At 46.8% G+C, this 17,663-nt stretch overlaps 1 protein-coding gene across 2 annotated transcripts in view; it reads right to left on the bottom strand.

Moving 5' to 3' along the window:
• Nucleotides 1–1,972: 1,972 nt before the first annotated feature.
• The window catches only part of PLD1 (phospholipase D1), a 62,447-nt gene continuing 46,756 nt past the window's right edge, over nucleotides 1,973–17,663 (bottom strand). For both annotated transcript variants that reach the window (XM_017827753.1, XM_017827754.1), the window contains 8 exons: nucleotides 16,599–16,709; nucleotides 15,839–15,927; nucleotides 12,345–12,458; nucleotides 11,161–11,213; nucleotides 10,112–10,246; nucleotides 8,197–8,350; nucleotides 7,468–7,582; nucleotides 1,973–6,930 (listed from right to left, as the gene is read on the bottom strand). In XM_017827753.1, coding sequence (XP_017683242.1) covers nucleotides 6,706–6,930; nucleotides 7,468–7,582; nucleotides 8,197–8,350; nucleotides 10,112–10,246; nucleotides 11,161–11,213; nucleotides 12,345–12,458; nucleotides 15,839–15,927; nucleotides 16,599–16,709 — 996 coding nt within the window. In that variant the 3' untranslated portion in view covers nucleotides 1,973–6,705. The remainder of the gene's footprint in view (nucleotides 6,931–7,467; nucleotides 7,583–8,196; nucleotides 8,351–10,111; nucleotides 10,247–11,160; nucleotides 11,214–12,344; nucleotides 12,459–15,838; nucleotides 15,928–16,598; nucleotides 16,710–17,663) is intronic.

Below are 17,663 nucleotides of genomic sequence, written 5' to 3'. Positions count from 1 at the left end.
TTGAGTTAAATATTCTGACTAATCAATCAAAGCAGTGGAACCAATTTTGAAGCTGTCACTTTTAATTTTTCCAATAAAAGAAAAATCGAGCATTTCACTCACAGTGCTGTTGTGATTCAAGCTCTTCAAACCTTCGCTCCACTGCATCAGTGCTTTGGAGAAGTACTTGAAAATGTGAAGAACTGGCACAATTGCAGAGAAACTAAAATAAATTGATTTTTAGCAGTGAGAAGAAACCTGTTTCTTCGTGTACCTTTAGACCTGGCTCACAAAACCTTTTCTTTCTTTCTTCCCTGCTTTCCTTCTCTACACAAAAATAACTACAGCCTATTAGTGATTTCACATACACAAAGGGCTGGCACTCATTAAAAAGTCGACATGTTATTGAGAGCTTGGTGCATAAATGCTAATGAAGGGCCAGAAAGTAGATATGCCAGGTGCTGGGGTGGAGGAGAGGATTCCTCCTGCCTCCAGCACTGGATGCCTGTGTATACATCAGTGATGCAGGAGCTGACCTGTGGGATGAGGCAGGAACGGCCTAGGTGCAAAAGTGGCTGGAGAAATCCATCCTGGAAAGGACAGGTTGTTAAATGCACTGGCAAGGGCACTTTGTGCTCAGGGTATGCGTGGGCTGCATTCCTGCTCAGTGAGGAGCCATCAAATTAGAGGCTTTGCAAGTTGTGCTCTGGCTGTGGGAAAGTCAAGGGGAGTTTTGCCATCGCGTTCCTGCCTCCCTGCAGTCGGTGCCAGCCACAGCCATAAGCTGGTGTTCACTTCTGCCTTTATGGATGGATGGGGATGAAGTCATGCCCTGTGCAAGCACTGTGTCCCTGTGTGTAGGAGAGGGAAGACAGCAAAAACAGCAACAGTGCCCTCAAGTTGGGCCCCTACTTGAATCCAAAACAGAGCACTGCACCAGCTACTAAAAATCTATCCCAACCCAAACCAGGAGAATCATATAGAAGAGGGAAAGGAGCCTTCCTACAAAGTGATACCTGAACTCTCTAGATTCAGAACCACTTCCAGTTTCACGTTAATTTTACACCAGGATAAGCTCACACTGTGATCCCACAGCTCTCCTGCACTGCTCACACAGAAACCAAGCTGGCAAGACAGAGCCAGCAACACAACCAGCCTCTGTTGTGGCTGCCCTGTGTGAGCCCATTGCCCACCCTGGTGCCAGCCAGCACCCCTGCACCCAGCACCCCTACACCCAGCAGTGCCTGTCAGGTCCCACATCGCTCCCACTTGTCACTATCTCCACTTCAAGAGATGTGAGCAGGATGCAGGAGGCACAAAATCAGCGTGGAGATGCCAGAATGGCAGCCCAAGCCAACGGTGTCACTCAATCTGATGCCTCCTACTGACCCCCTGCCTGACCCTCTGGCTCTGTTGTCTTGGTTTATTGTGTTTATTGAGGGCACAGATTGGGTTTGGAAGTTCTGAAGATGCGGAGAGCCCTCTGGCATCTGAGGAAGGAGATGAAACCTAAGAAACGGAGAAGTTAATATGTTTTCAGCTCACAAGAGAGCTTGGAAATGCCACTGATGCTTTATTAATCTCTTCTGCCCCTGGAGGACAACAGGCAGCTGCTTCTTCCTCTGTCTCTGCTGAATTTCCTTCACTGGAAGTTAAAAGAGACAGTGGCAAGTTAATTCTATTTTGGAGACAGAGCGTTTTTGTCTGTGCCTTTCATAATGCTCTTGGATTATTAAAACTCCTTTAAAACAGGATTTTTTTAATCTATTTAAGAAGTCCAATTTTCTTTCTATGCTGCTTCACCCCAGCAATTTCTCTCTCCCAGGAAAACCCAAAATACTCAAGTCTAGCTGTTTTTATTGCAATTCTAGGCCTTTTCCCATCACATCTCAGCTGCTGGGGCAGCACTGCCGATGCACAGCAAGGTCAGAACTCAACCCAAAGCAGGATGAGGCCACAGCCCCCAAAACAGGCAGAAACAACACCAAAGCCAAACGTTCCAACATGATGCTCAGTTGTATTTTCAGTCCATTAATACACATTCATTTACCAGATACAAATGGAGTGGAAAGGAAAGCGATCATTAGCAGGAACAAGGATACAAAACTCAATTCCAGCAGCCTTCACAGAAGGGATATTCAGTGTCACAGCGGCACTGTCGGAAGGGAGGGACGCACGGAGACCTGCGCTCACACCCCAAGTGGAAGCTCTCCTTGTGTGGATTAGTGTAGCTAGAGACATGATTTAAAAAAACCCTGAACAACAACATTCCAAAACTGACTTTGACACTTTTTGTCATTTCCCTAGTGTCAAGACTAGGGAAAGATGGAATTATTTACACGGAGGAGATTTTATGGAAAGACACCAGAAAGTTAAAAATAGAATAATCACAAATACTGGAAAATACAACAAGAAAGCAGGCAGGTAAAGGAAAATAGGAAAAAAAAGTGACACCCCAAGAGGATCATTGCATTCAGTGGTCGATGTGCAGTTGGTGGGGCTGTTCCACTTTGTTACACTTAGATTTACAGGCTGGCCTTGATTCACTGCCATGACGTTATGCTCTTGGTTTAAACTGGGATACTGCAAAGCTCCTGGTTTCAGCAGGATCTCAGCAGTGCAAAGGAGACTGCTTGTTTGAAACCATCTGCAGTACAAGTGCCACAAACTGTGACAGTGTGTTCACATCTCATGGGGCACCCAAGAGATGCCAACCTCTGCCCATATCCTGGTCTGGAGACCACTGGCTTTCTTCCCCTTGGCCACCACAGCATCCTACCATGAAAGGCTCTGCTGCTGGTGGAGAGGTGTCAGCTTAGACCAGCACGGATTTGGGTCTCTACATTCTGCAGGAGAGGGAACTGGCATTATCCTACAGGACTATTCAGACTTACATATCAGTGTCTCCACAAATGCAGCTCTGTGCCCAGACAAACCCCCTGACTGTCCTTGCTACAAGTGCACAAGACTCATTACGCTGAAATAAGAACAGCAAACCACATCTGGGCTTGATTGTACAGGGATGTTCCCTTGGAAGGAATACAGATACTGTAAATTATTCATGGCAGGGTCCCAGGTAGGCAACACCTGCACCAAGGTCCTCCCAGGGACAGCACCAGGACTGCAAAATCATGTCGTGAAACCTGATCAAAAGAAAGGAAAAGGGGAGCATTGGGGGTTTAATCCAGCAAAGTTCACACCAAGTCAGGGGACAAACTGAGACCAATAAACCAAAAACTGAGCCCAGCACCTTGCAACTGCCATGGAGCACTGGAGTGGTTCTCCTACAAATTATTTTTTAGTACAGTTCTTGCATATGATGACATTTTATCCCTCATTTTTTAAACCATGCATTAACTTCACAGTGAAACATTTATCCAGTCCAACATCTATACAACAAAACATGTATTTTAAAATATCAGACCATTAAAAAAATAAGGAAAGGAGTGTGAGTTCTCAAAGTGGCACATGTTAAAGAATAAATTAAAGGGAAAAGAAGTGTTCTACTCGGACTGAACTACAAAATAAAGTCTGAGCCTGGGAGAAGTTCTCATTCCTATAGTTCTAACAAATAAATGTCACAAGAAACAGCTGATGTTTCTGGCGTTGCTAGTGCTGGAATCCACAGCACTTGTTACAGCACTGGGTATCTGTGGGCGACCCTCTCTGGTTTGAAGGTGTTGAGCCCACGCTGGTATGACGGACTAAAGTAGTGATTGTTCAGGTGCAGAAATCAACTCTCAAGGTGTTCAACCTCACAGGCTTCTTAATATAAGAAACAAACCTGTAGCTGACAGAACCCATGGAGCCAACTCTGGACAGCATAGCCCGTGGTGTGAACGAGTGGGGCCTCCACTGGGAATGGCTCCAACCCCATCGTCTGTTTGGGGCGAGCAGTGCTGCATCCATGGGGGATTTGGTGGCCCCACGAGCCCCTAGGGATGTTGGGCTCTCTGCTCCATGCTGAGGCTGCTGTGCACACCCTGCTTGCATTTGAACGTTACTAAATTCCCAGTGTCAGGAATTTAGCACCAACACAGGGAAGGGATGCTCAGCATGGCGCCTCTGTTCCTAAAAAGCGAAGCCTCCTCCCAGACAGAGAGCCAATGTCAGGCTCTCTGCTACCTCAGTAATGAAAGACCTTCTTGATTAGCACCTTTCCATACAGAATCAGTCAATTAAATCTCCCTCCATGGCTCTGCTGTGTCACTGAGGACCAGCAGCCATCACATGGTGGGCTGAGTGTTGCAGAACCTGGGTGGTTTTTCCCAACAGCAGCCTGGAAGAGGGGGGAACTTAACATCCCTGGAGATAGGAAGCCCCAGTAATTAGCTATCTACCACTTTAAAAGACAATGTAAGGATAATTTAACAATTACAAAAACCTTTGCTAATATGAGGACAGGTACAATAAGAGCACTTGGAAGATGACAGGAGTCTTACACTTCAAGGTTCAGTGTACGGGTGGCAGGGTTGAATGCTTCCTTCTCTACTCTGAACACAGATCTGTATGACTGACAGGGACTCTCTGACAGGCTGTAATTGTTTGAAGTCAGCAGCTTTGTTCAAACTAAAACACCTAAAAACAGCAGGAGAGAAAAGCTCTGAACCTGACGTGAAATAAGAAGACACCTTTGATCTTTCTTGATCGCAAATGGTCAGGGCACATATTGCTCTGGCTCTCCAGGGGGTGAACCCAGGTCAGTATTTTTAAGAGAAAAAAAATGAAGGGAATGTACTTCTGTGCTTACAGCATGCCAGGTAAAAGCATCAACCCCCCGGACTCCAGTTCATCACATAAAATGCTGCACATGCACTTCTAACAGGTGAACCAGACTACAGATGCACCAACGAAAAAGGAGTATAACAGGCAATTGCATCTACAAAACATAAGCATAAAACAGTGGAAACTGAAGGAAGGGGCTGAGACTGGGCTGCCCTGGAAGAACATCTGGGGTTGTTCCTTACTCGGGTGATGCAGCAGGTACAGAATTAGCTGGTGCTTCTTTACAGGTCTGAATGCAGGAGGGAATCAGCTAAAATGTGATGCCAGATATGTTTTGGGGATAGGTAGGTGACTGTTGGGATTCTTTTCCAGTTAAAAGCAGGTGAAACTGTTGGAAGAGCCAGAAAAGGAAAAAATAAACTTGCCTGTGAACTAAAACATGGCTTCACCTAGCCTTTTGTCTAAGGAGTGTTGGGCACAGGTATAATCCAGCTAGGGAAGGGATCCCTGCATGCAGGGGCAGCAGAGGAGCTCAGCCTCACAATCCTTTAGATCCAAGTCTCCTCAGGCGTTTCTCATGTTCTCTCAGTGTTTGACACAGCACTGCTGACTGCCAGGAACACCTCTAGTTGGAGCTGGACATGAAATCAGGAGACATGGCTCATTGCAGGATGGGGGATAGAGATAAGGGCCAGGATGGTGCCCACCACACGAGGTCCTAACCCAGGAACAGTAGTGTTTTTCCCAGGGATGCTGTATTGAACAGCTGTTGTGCTGCACAGGGAGATGCAAAAGAGCTTTGGAAACCATTTTATGGAAATGGAAAACAGGACTGGGCATGAGGAGTTTTACCTCTGCTTGGGAAGACACGTCCTGCATGACTGAGCTCAAGATTGTGGCTGGTCTAATAACAAAGCAGAGACAAGGCTTTGCCAACTGCTCCCCTTCCCCCTTGCATTCACCCCATTTACAAACCACGTCAGCTCAGTTTGAGCATGGTGTCAGCTTAATGGCCTTTCTCTTCTTTTAAATAGAGAGGAAAGGGATGGAAATGAAAATCTACCATAAACTGCCAGAAAAATGCATGAACGGAGGGCCCCGAGTGCAGACCTTGGTTTGTCCCACGCCAGCTTTTGAGTTTCTATCCCATTACACACGGTGCCTTGCTTTCCTGTGGCTCCGGAGACCTTAGGATTGAGCTGGAACCTTGATCCTCTCCTCAGGAAAGCCATCACGCACAGTGGGACCAAAGTGACGTGCTGTGTGTCTGCAAAGGCCAACAAATTCCACTGATTTCCAGCGCCTCTGGCTGCGTTGAGACTGCCCTTTGCCAAGCCTGAGGGCTGCTGATTGCTCCAGCTGCAATAGGAAAAGGGTTTTTTCCTCCCAAAGGGAAGAAGAGATCGAAATTCTGATTCTGATACAAGATTGTTAGTCCGTTTCCACTTAAGAAGGGAAACACCTACACTTGGAAAGCTGTAGGACAGCCCAAGGCAGCAGCAAGTGGCACTTCCCAACAGCACCAGGGCTGCACAACATGCTCCGACAGTGTGTGAAAGGGGTGAGATGGGGGGACTCCAGTGAGCCACGGTGCAGATACCCAAAAGCCTTAAAAAGCACACACAGCCCACGACTCCTGCGCATCCACAGCACGATCACAGTACGTTTGCAACCACAGGATACAGCTGGCAGTGGTAACAACATCGATTGGGATTGAGTTCCTGTCCTAGGAAGTGGCCTGTGTCCTTTAGATGCTCAGAATGTGCCTGAAGAAGTAACTCCTTCAGAGGTTAAACTTCTCATTTGCCATCGTCTCCAAGTCCTTCTGCTCCTCTCCTTTGCTAGTGTCGATTTGTTTCATGTTCCTCCACCAAAATCCCTAAGAAAGGCACGTTAGCTTGGTGGAGATGTTTTTCACAATAAAAAGCTTCCCGAAATCCCATATTGTTCATCAGCTCTCCTGAGAACAAGACTTTAAAAGGAAAAGCAGTCTGCATCTTCTTAAGTCCAAACCTCCATGGGTACCATGGACTCCTTTGTTCCAACAGAGGGAAGCAAGTACTCTTCCTCCAGAAAACGAAAGGGGAATTGTACTAAAAACCCACGAATCTTTTTTAATTCTTCTGCTGCTTTTGCAGGATCATCATTTGCTAATTTGGGCTTGCTGATGAAATCACGCAGTTGGGTTAAATTATTCACCTGGTCACTGGGAAGGCATCGAAACACCTGATCAAAACAGAAAGGAGGAATGGCCTGTTAGTGCAGGGGAAATGCCACAATGCAGAGTTCCTGAGAAAACACCAAAACATCCAGTACAAATTCCCCAGAATGGGAGTGACTTAACAGCCCAAAGAACAGGGAGGGAAGAGGTGTGTGCCTATCCACGATACCACTAGAGCAAGCAGAGGGGAAGCTCCAAGACTTTTTCTGATCATCGCAAAAGCTCATTAAAAGACAGAAGTAAAATTTGCTCCTGCCCCAGTTACATTGTGGCTGACTACAAGTAATAAGTACTGATACAAACAGAAGGAGAAATCAGATCTCCTGTCTTCATGGGTGCTGTCACATTCTGAGGATACACAAACTCCAGTTTCTTGTTCACAGCTCTTGCATCCAACTTTACTCGTTCCCTCAAAGCATCTCTGAAGGTCCAAACCCAGGAGCTGGACCTGCTTGCCCTTGCCCTCCCTGTGCTGCTTTTCCCGTTGGCATCTGCTGCCTCCATGTGGGATGGAGAGAGGGGAGAGGCACCACGTTCCTCACCTTATCAAAGATGGTGGCATTGCGAGCTGCTGTGGAAATCCACACCTCCTTGAAGAATTTGTCACATACGGGATCCTGGTGTTCCGGATTGAGATCGGAGCCGCCAAGGACAACCCTGAGGAGACAAGGGGATGGATGCTCAGGGAGGCTGAAGCATTGGGCACTCCTCCTCTCTTGAGAATTGCCAGGAGATTAGAAGTTTCCTTGGGACCTGCCAAACCCTCCCAGCACCCTCCCACTCCCATCCCCTGTGACAGTCTGCCAACTGAAATGCTGCTCCATTTTCTCCTTTTTTTTTTTTCTGCGCAGTAACTGTCCAGATGGGAAATAGGGTGGGGGGAAAAAAAGGAAAAAGAAAAAGGTCTTAGAGAAAAAATGGCAGTGTTGTGGGCCAGATGGCTGCTCCCACTGAAGAAACTTCCATTAGAAAGTGACATTGCCACCCAAGATTGAGAGAGTGTGAAAACGGGATGTGGAGGGGAAATACCACTTGTTTATGAGCCCTGCTAGAGAAATCCTGGAGAAAAAATGATCTCTGATGCCAAGCTGCCGAGCTGAGGACAGGAGCAGCGTGAGGAAGGCCAGTGAAAGAGCACCAAAACTGGGCTAAATCCAGGCCAGGCAGCACTAAAATTGTTGGTCTGAAAGGCTGGGGGCACGTGTCACCCTGAGCAAGCCCTGCCTGCATCCCCACTCCCTGCAGTGCTGGGCCAGCCCCACGTGTCCCACCTGAAGCAGCGCAGCCGCAGGGACTGGGCAAACTTCCCAGCGCTGTATTCCTCCCCGTCCATCACAGAGGGGACGGTCTCCGTGTCCTGCACGATGATGGCCATCTCGCTGTCCCGCTTCCCCAGCATGCTGCGGTCGTTGATGTTGGCAGAGCCTGGGCAGGGGGAAGAGGGAGCACAGGCAATGCCCCACTGCTGCACGAGAGCTCCCATACACCCTCCATAACCACCCGCCACCCCCGGGCCCTCCACATCCCTCAGCTCCATGGGGACCATCCATCACTAGGGAAAATCCCAACCAGAGGGCTTCCTTCTGGAAACACAAACCCTGAGTGACGAGATTTGGTGGAGAGGGAAAAAAAAAACAAACCACTAATTTTTGCAGGATTCAACAGCTCCAGGCTGGGAAGAAGGTTAAATCACAGCCGTGCCCAGGCCACCATTTTCAAAAGTTTACTCTCTCTATAACTTCCTAGATGCTTCTGCTGAAGGAGTCACAGCTTTAAATGTCTTAACTGCATTTGGTTTGGATGCCAAGTTACCTGAGACAGGATGGGCTCTGTGGGTAAATCACAGACTCCCCGAATGGTTTGGGTTGGAAGGTACCTTAAAGACCATCTCATTCCAACCCCCCTTCCATGGGCAGGGACACCTTCCACTACACCAGGTTGCTGTGGAAGGCTGTGCTTTTCAGGGGGGTTCTGCTCAATACCAGCTAAGCCTCTGTCCCCCAAAGAGGTTTCTCTGTCCCACACAGCTAGCAGAAGGCAGGGGGTGGGGGAAAGGATCTCCAGACAGAGCCGTAAGAGACCCTTGTGGCAGCAGTTAGCCATCAAGTCTTCCCAGGGACTGGATTAACTCCAGGGGAGCCAACACCTCCAGAGGAAAAACAAGCTAAGCCCCTCTCCTTCTTTTCACCTCCTGCATAGTAGCCCCAAGAACATCTAATTTCTGTGCACTCTCTTATGTGAAAAAGGGATGACACTGGCACCCTATCCCCTCACCACCCAGATGGATGCAAATGCTGTGTAAAAATCCATCCTCAGGCTTATAGGTATAGAAAATAGAAATTCAGAGCTGTCCTAGGCCCCCAGATCATCCCAGTTGGAACAACACTGCTCCTGTTTTAATATCAAACCACCTCTGAGCTGTTGTGCACACTGGAGATGGGATCTGGCCCCTGAGAGGGTGCCAGAGCAGCAAACCTCACCACAGGTCATCTGAGACCACAGGCTGGATCACTGCTTTGAAGTGGGGGAGTATTTTGACTCTTGCAAAATCTGGTATTAAATTATTTGTTGGCAAAGTTTTCGCTGCTGATATAACAGCTCAAAAAGGGCTTCTTTAAAGAAACAGGCTGAAATTCTGCTTTTCTGCTGCAGTGTGGAACTCTGAGCCTGAACTCTCTCATCTTTGCTTCATGTTCTCATAATAAATATGTTAAGAGAAATGGATGAAATAATATCTATTACTCCTTATAGCATATTGCCCCATTCTTAGGAAATAGAGCTGATACATGACACATGTTGTCCAAACCTTCCAAATTTTACGGTACATTCTGTTCTTTCAGGAACAGATGACAAGTCTCACAAATCTTCCTGCTCTAGCAGAGTTTGATACAAGACAGATGGACAATATTCCCTGCACTGGGATTCTCTTCACGGTTACACACAGATTTAAAACCATTTTAGAAAAACAAATTAAATGACAGCCCTCCGAATCCCTTCCTCCCTCGTGATGCATTTATGAGGTTGGGTTTTGGGTTTGTTTTTTTTAACAGAAAAATATTTCTCAGCAAAGAAATGACAACATAGAAAAGCCCATGGAGCCACAGCCTGCACTGTGCATGGGGATGGGAAGGGATTGATCCAGGTACAACCCAGTGGTCCAAATCCTTCCTGTAAGCTCCTGCTCACCGATTATAACCGTGTTGTCATCAGCAATGAGCAGTTTGCTGTGCACATAGATGAGCTCCGTGACTAGTTTTCCTTCCAGCTCTGCATATGTTCGAAGTCCACAGAATGATATGTAGTTTATCCACTTATCTCCAACTGAAAATTAAAAGACAACAAAAACGATGGGATGAGGGAGGGAGGTGGAAGAGAGAAGGAAAAGACCCTCTTTACATAAAGACCCACATAAATAACAGTTCGCTTTTCACTTAAAAAAAAAAATAAACAAACAGATAATGGAAATAAGTTTCTTTAAAAATAGACTTCAAAAGCTGCCTGTGGGCTCTCAGTGCTGCTCTGATTTGCTGCCTGTTCAGAGACTTCCACTTCAGCGAGAATGACCCCAATCTCCCTGGCACAGCACACAAGGGTCTGAACATCTTAAAATAACTGGACTCTGCGACTGTTTTTCTGCAGATCCTGCAGAAAGGAGGCCGGAAGCAGGTGTTTTGTCCATGCACAGTATGGAAAATGTGTCCTACTTGTGTGCAGGTCAGATTTACACCAAGACCTAGAACGAATGAGGCATTATGCACGCTCCTAGAGTTTGTGATACGTGGGTTTTCATGGTACTCTGATTCCCAACAGAGCAAATTCCAGCAGGCATCCTCGTGGCAAGGAAGCAACTCAGCATCCTGCTTAGGCAGGTTTTTCCTCTAAGTGTTTCACAACTGCCAGAAGCAAACCCTGGGTGGGATTCACAGGGGATGCTGAGGGCTCATCGCTCCCAGAAGCGTGACCCCTCTCAGGACATTTTCCAAACAACAGAATCCCGAGCAGCTGCAACTGTGCCGTGCTCCTCCCTGGGGTGCTCCCCTCCTCCGGATCGGGGCTGCATCCAGGCGTGAAGTCTGACAAGTGGCCATGGCTCACATGACCCAACAGACCTTGCCATGGGATGACGGTTCGGAAGGAGGTGGCTCACAGCCCCACGAGTCCAGAGCATGTGTTGTATTATGTGTTACAGCAGTAACAAGACTAAACAACACAGAGGAGAGGAATAAAGCTCTTACCACCCTCTGCCTTCAGCTGAGCCAGGATTGAGTTTTCTCCTCGGCACATAGTCCTGGAAAGAAGGTAGGCAGCCATCAGCACCACTGCGACTCGAGGCAGCAGCATATGCTGGAGCAGAACCAGGCAAGGTAAATCACAAACACAGATGCCTCTCAAATACCCCGTGCAAGCAGGAGAAACAGGGTGCTTCCAGAGCACATATTTTTTCCAAATAACTGTTGATACATCAAGGACTGCTCATTTCCTAATGGAGCTTGTACCAACCCAGCATAGAAACTGGGGAGCATTTTTGCAATGATGGTAAACATGTGACAAACAGAGCTGCTACCCTGTGTGCCACTGGATGTGTCTCTGTGCTCGGGATGTGAAATCAGGTTAAGAAAAAACATCAACATGTGCAGAATGCCATGTCAGGGAGTTTGTGGGATTACGGTTGGGCTGGAAAAGCCACAGCTGGCATCTCACTGAGAAACAACCAACCCAAGGGCAATTTCTCAAGACTCATGGTTGTCCTTGCAGAAAAAAGCTTAGGCAGAAGGGTCTGGTTAGGGGGACATTTCCCCCTTCTGGTTAGGGGGACATGCTGCTTCCTTCCTGCCCCACTCATCCTTCTGGAGGTGCTGCAGAACACCTGCAGACCAGGGAGATTTCACTCTGGGGGGAGCAGCAGTCTCCATAGGCTGACTGTGTCCTGGCCATACCATAACACAGCAGCTTTCCAGTGAAAACATTTTGCCTTGGGCCATTTTGCCTTCCTCTACAGCCTGTTCCCAGCACGAGGGCTACCTGGCACTGCTGCTTTTCAGTCCTTGCCATGAGACCAGCTGAGTTGCAAGTGCCCCCCCAAACATCCATCCCAGAGCAGGGGAATCACAGTGGGGAAGATGCCACTTCCTTCATGGGGCCAGTGGGCAGAGCCAGGCCAAGTATTGTCCAAAAAGACAGATTTGGAGACAAATCCTGGTCAGCAAGTCCTGGCTGGATCAGCTAAATGGAAAAAAATCATAGAATCATAGAATGATTTGGGTTGGAAGGGACCTTAAAGGTCATCTTGTTCCAACTCCTCTGCCATAGGTTGCCCAAAGACCCATCCAACTTGGCCACGGTGATGGCAGGTGGGGTCTTGAGGACCCCCCACAGCAGGGGGAGGTGTCCAGGGAGGTCTCCAACAGCCCTGCAGTACCTGTAGTTGAAGTGCATGATGGCCTGCAGTGCGTTCCCCCCGCCAGTTGAAATGTCTCCTTCAAACCCAGGCAGCAGCGGGATCACCACGTACACTCGGAAACGTTTGTTTTCCCTGAAACGATAGTTTGGGGGAGTAACAGCCTGGAAATGTTACAGCAATAGCCTGGAAATGTTACAGCTTCATACAAGGTGAAATCCCCTTGGTTTCACTTCCCCTGTGCTGACTGACTTGGTTTCCACCCAAGGCTACCACACAAATTTTAATGGAGCAAAGCGTAAAGTGGATTTCCAGTTTCAGGTCTTCATCACCCACCATCAGTACTTCCATGAGTGTTCCTTCAGGAGGAGAAGGAATACTTTACTCTCAGCAGACAACAGAAGAAGCTAAAGGAAAAGAACCACATTTTCATGGACGTTCAAGGGAAGGCTAAGTATTTTACAGATTGTGTCTGCCACTACAGAAGTTTGTTTTGAGAACCCCAATAGCCCAGTCCTGCTGATACTAGTGCAGACTGGAGCACACGATTGTCTGACACGGCACAGTGAAGGTCACAGAGCTATCACAGGCAGAAATCCAAAATCTAACCTGACATTCCACTGCCTCCTGGTTTTCAGAAGTCAGAAACATCACACACAAAAAGGTGGAAAAAACTCAAGGCACAAGTGAAACGTTGATCATTCGTGGAAGGCAAGTATGTCACTGATACATCAAATGCCACAAAAACTCAGTTCCAGAGTTCCCCTAAACTAATCCACACCCTAATTGGGATCCCATTTGGAATAAAAGCTACAACCACGGCACTGCTTGGGGCTTTTCTCAAAGCCGACCCCTGGGTTTTCTCCACTGACCAAAGTCAGATGCATCTGCTCTGCCAGCACTTCCCAGGTGCCCCTGGATGCTGTCAATTCCCTGTCCTGCACCCAGAAGGAGGAAGAGGAGGATGATGCTCCATGCAAAGGTGCTGCCACTAGATGGCAAACACAGTTTAAGCAGCACAAAATCGCTTTGGGAGCAGCAGTTTGAGGATAAGCCAGTCTGAAGTGTTTGTTAGAAGTATTCCTTCCCAGAGCAAGCCGTGCCTGTGAATTTAAGGGTGTGGCAAATGTGAAGCACTGGGGTCCCATCTGAGCTGTGAGGGAGAGAGTGAGGACCTGAGTGTCTTTAATTTCAAGCAATGCTTCCTCCTATCTGTGCTGTGCACTGCAGACTGGCTTTAGTTTGCCAGCAGAGCTCAGAAACAGTGAGGACTTACCCATACACAAGAGACTGTGAAACCAAGTCTGTTTATATCATGAAAGAGATCTACCAACAAAAGCATTCCCCAAAAAGCAACTTGTTTGTCTAAGGCCAGTGTTTATGAAACTGGTTAGAGAGCCACCCATGAAAAAAAGAGAAAACCAAGAAAAGAACATTATTAATAACATCAGTAAAAAATATTTAGTCTAGAAGAGTGAGAAGTATACAGGCTTCACTAGAGACTTTAATTTACAGTTAAACATCTGTATGTCACCTACACTGTTTTCCTGGGGCAGTTTGGAACATGAGCATTATGATACAAACCATTTAGGTCTGAATTTACTTATAATCTTAGGCAATGCCAAGTACTCTGGAGTGTGAAGAATTTGAACCTTATATTCAGTGAGGAATCACCAACATTAAGCTGGCATAAAATTGGAGTACTGGCATAAAATTGGAGTAATATAGAAGTGAGCACCACATCTGGAAATGGGTCACTGAAGAATCTGTGTTAGACTTTTTAGTATCCGGACAGAATGACACCCATTACATAAACTTTATATAACAGGAAAATCTTAACAGATTAGTCAGAGAATTTGCTGCTACCTCAGCAGCATTGCTAATAGCAGGCAACTGATGCAAGGGACCCGTGGTAATCAGTCCCCAAAGGCAGGAAAGGCAATCCAGAGTGGCTTCCCAGGGGAATGCTGATCAGCACAGAGATCATCGAATCCTAGAATGGTTTGGGTGGAAGGGACCTTAAAGCTCATCTAGTCTCAACTCCCCTGCCATGGGCAGGGACACATTCTCTGGGCAACCTGTGCCAGTGCCTCACCACTCTCACAGTATAGAATTTCTTCCCAATATCCAATCTAACCTTGCCCTTTTTCACTTAAAGCCATTCCCCCTTGTCCTATCACACATGCCCTTGTCCAAAGCCCCTCTCCAGCTCTCCTGTAGCTCCTTTAGGCACTGGAAGGTGCTCTAAGATGCCATGTCCAGCTGCCTGAGAGCCTTGAGGTTGCAATGCAAACACCAGCAACACCATTTTCAGCAGCACTGGCACCACTCCTCATTTACCCTGGGTGAGAAAAATCCATCCCATATTTTCATCTTTAGCTAATTTCAATTAATTTGGGCTATGAATTGCAGCTCACACGGATCACAGGAAACTCCACCCTGTTGTTAATGGCACAGCAGATAACACCCGGGCCCTCCCAGTTAGAATAGTGCTCCTCTTTCCATAGTGCCTCCAAACAAAGCCTGGCTCGTAGGAGCTCCAGAGACCTTGCAGATACCTCCCACACCCCAGTGGCTGACTCTATCAGGTTGGGGGCCTTTACCCAAGTAAGGAATTTCCACGCTCAAGTGCCAAAAAAAGCAAAATTTCTGTGACCCTGGAGAGAGCACATCTAGGAAAGCAGCCCCTTCAAAGCTCTGGACAACTACAATATGGAAAAAATAATTAGTGCAAGAAATATCTTCCTTTGTGCATGGTGAAAAAGCGTATGAGAGATGAAAGGAAGAAATTTAGGAAGTTTTCTGTATATCAACCCAGCAAGATCAGGATACAGTTTTAGACCACGAAATATATGTCTCTAAAAGAGAGACTCCAGGGGAGCAACCTTAAGCAGGGATGCCTAGGATCAAAGTGAAGACAAGCTACTACTTGTGGCATTAATGTTATTGTGGGTTTAGGTGTGCTGAAGCAAAAAGAGTGCCTAAAACATGGTTGGATTTGATCCATCCAGGAACAAACCCTTGCAGTGGCTGGAAGTTGTGAACACCCTCTAGCATGTACTAGAAAGAATTATTCAAACAATAGCTGAACCCTGCAGTTAAATCCTCAAAATGTCTTTGCTTCCCCCATTTGAAGCCAATCCTCTCTTTAGATGATTTAAATAAACCACAAATGCCAGTTCACCGTTCCCACCCATTCACTTGCCTGACTACCCAGTTGAAGGCAGGTTGGCTATGGAGCAAAGGTGTCACTGAACCAGAGCTTAAAGGACTTGACTTTAAACAAGTTCCATAGTTAAAAATACATTTGCATGAGGCTAAGTCCAGAAAACCACTTTCTGGCTGCAAAGAAACCACTAAGGAGTCTCACTGCTGTGAACACAAGCAGATGTTCGACTGCATCAGTTCTGCATTGGCACAGCTATTGCACAGCTGTGTCCATTAAGGTGTTATTTTGCACCACACTGTGGAAATGCATCTGGAAGACTTCCACTGCCTTGTTAAGAACAGGTTACCTGTGAGCTTTAAGAATCCTCTGAGCAATTGCATCGCCGATCTTGTTCCAGACAACTTTGTCATCAGCACAGCTAATAAAAAACTGGTTCTGCAGGAAAAGCAAGCAAAGCTACTGTCAGATGCTGCCAGCAACCAACCAAAAATACTTGCATGCTTTGTTTCAGACCAAGAGCAACTAAAGATAGCTGGGTTTGTGTGCCATTGGAGTGGAGGCTTTTTTTAATTATGATTAAATGATATGTGTGTCTGTGCTTGTTTAAGGAATGAATTGGTCCTTATTAATCACACTCCTTAGAAAGTTAATGTAAAGAGCAACCTAAAAAGAGGCTAAAAAAAAAAATAAAAGAAGAGAATAAGCATCTCCATTCAGCCAGCACTGAGTGTCACTCTGACACAAGAGATTCCTGCAGCTGAAGGCTGAATGGATGAAGAGCAGCCCTGTGAGTGGGAGGTTTGGGCATGCACAGGGGACACTACAAAGCCACAGAGGGGACAGGAAGACTATTGCACAGGCCATGAAAGCTGCTGGCAATTTTGCAAACAGCCTTATAAAGGAGAGGTCTATTTTTTCCACCTCGTGGTCAGAAGACTGTCAGGGTAAAACCCATCAGTTTGGTCTGAAGACCACTGAAGTTGATGGAGCTCTCTGAATTCATAAAAAATTAAGACCAAACCTCAAGAAGTAGAATGACCCTCCTGACGGAGGCAAGCCATGCCCAGAGGATCAGGACCCTCCTGCTTTCCCCCACTGCCACTCACTTCTATGTAGATGTAGTGCTTGCTGTTCTCTATCACGCTGATGTAGGCCTTGTGGATGGACTCCTCGTGGTATTTGATGCCAGCTGACCAGTCAGCAGCAGAGCGGATCACCTGGAGAGCAAGAGAATAACACCTTCAGCTCAGCCCACCCAGAACACACCACAGCACAGCAGCTGAATTCCTCGAGAGGCAGTGCTCTGCCCTGGCAGTGTTCACCCGTCAGGATTTCACTAAATAAGGTAATACATGCGACATTCATGCTGCATTTGTAATCAGGAGAAAGAACATTCAAAAATTGTATTAATGCTTAATGTTTTGATTAAAGACATCAGTGGCCTGTTCTGTTGCTGTGTTCCTGCCCTCTCCCACCTGAGCACGTCCAGATGCAACAGAAGTAGCACAATGGAATTTTGTTCTTGTTTAAGGGCTTATGATAAACTGCTTTTAAAACAACCTGAATTTCCAAGCTTTAGGTGTGCACATCCCATCAGTGACCTCCTGCCCAGCACTTCAAAGCTGGCCTTCAGCTGGGTCAGTGTGTTTTTCCCACAAACAGCCTGTACACAATCATACACTCAGTCTGGTAACACAGGCCGTGTATTTTTGTCTTCAGCACTCCTGATTATTTGTTTCTTCTGCCAAATTCTTGCACAAGCCATCCCATTTGTGATTACATGACTTTTAAAATTTACAGTTCAGCTGCCCACGTTCATTTATTAGTTTTTACTGGAAATCCACTTTTAAAGTAGATCCTGAAAGATGCCCTGGGCATGTTCAGCCCCTCCCTCCTGCAGTTTTTGTGCAAGAGAGCCAAACCAATATGAGAAACAACCTTTGTTCGTGCTCTATGCCAGGCTGAGCAAGCCCCACAGTGACCAGCATCCTATTCTCCCCAGTCAGATATGCTGTGGCACCTCCTCCTCCTGAACTTTGAGTCAAGAGGAAGCCACACTATGCCCCAAGTGACGTCTTCTTAGATGGAAATGTAGTTTTTAATTAAGTGTTGGCAGAGTACGTGCTTGGGGGAAACAATTACTCATGATTAGCCTCTGTCTTTAAACATTG

Source organism: Lepidothrix coronata, unplaced genomic scaffold (genome assembly GCF_001604755.1).
Source record: "Lepidothrix coronata isolate B3197 unplaced genomic scaffold, Lepidothrix_coronata-1.0 Scaffold142, whole genome shotgun sequence".
NCBI lineage: Eukaryota > Metazoa > Chordata > Aves > Passeriformes > Pipridae > Lepidothrix > Lepidothrix coronata.
This window is presented reverse-complemented; position numbering and strand designations above follow the sequence as displayed.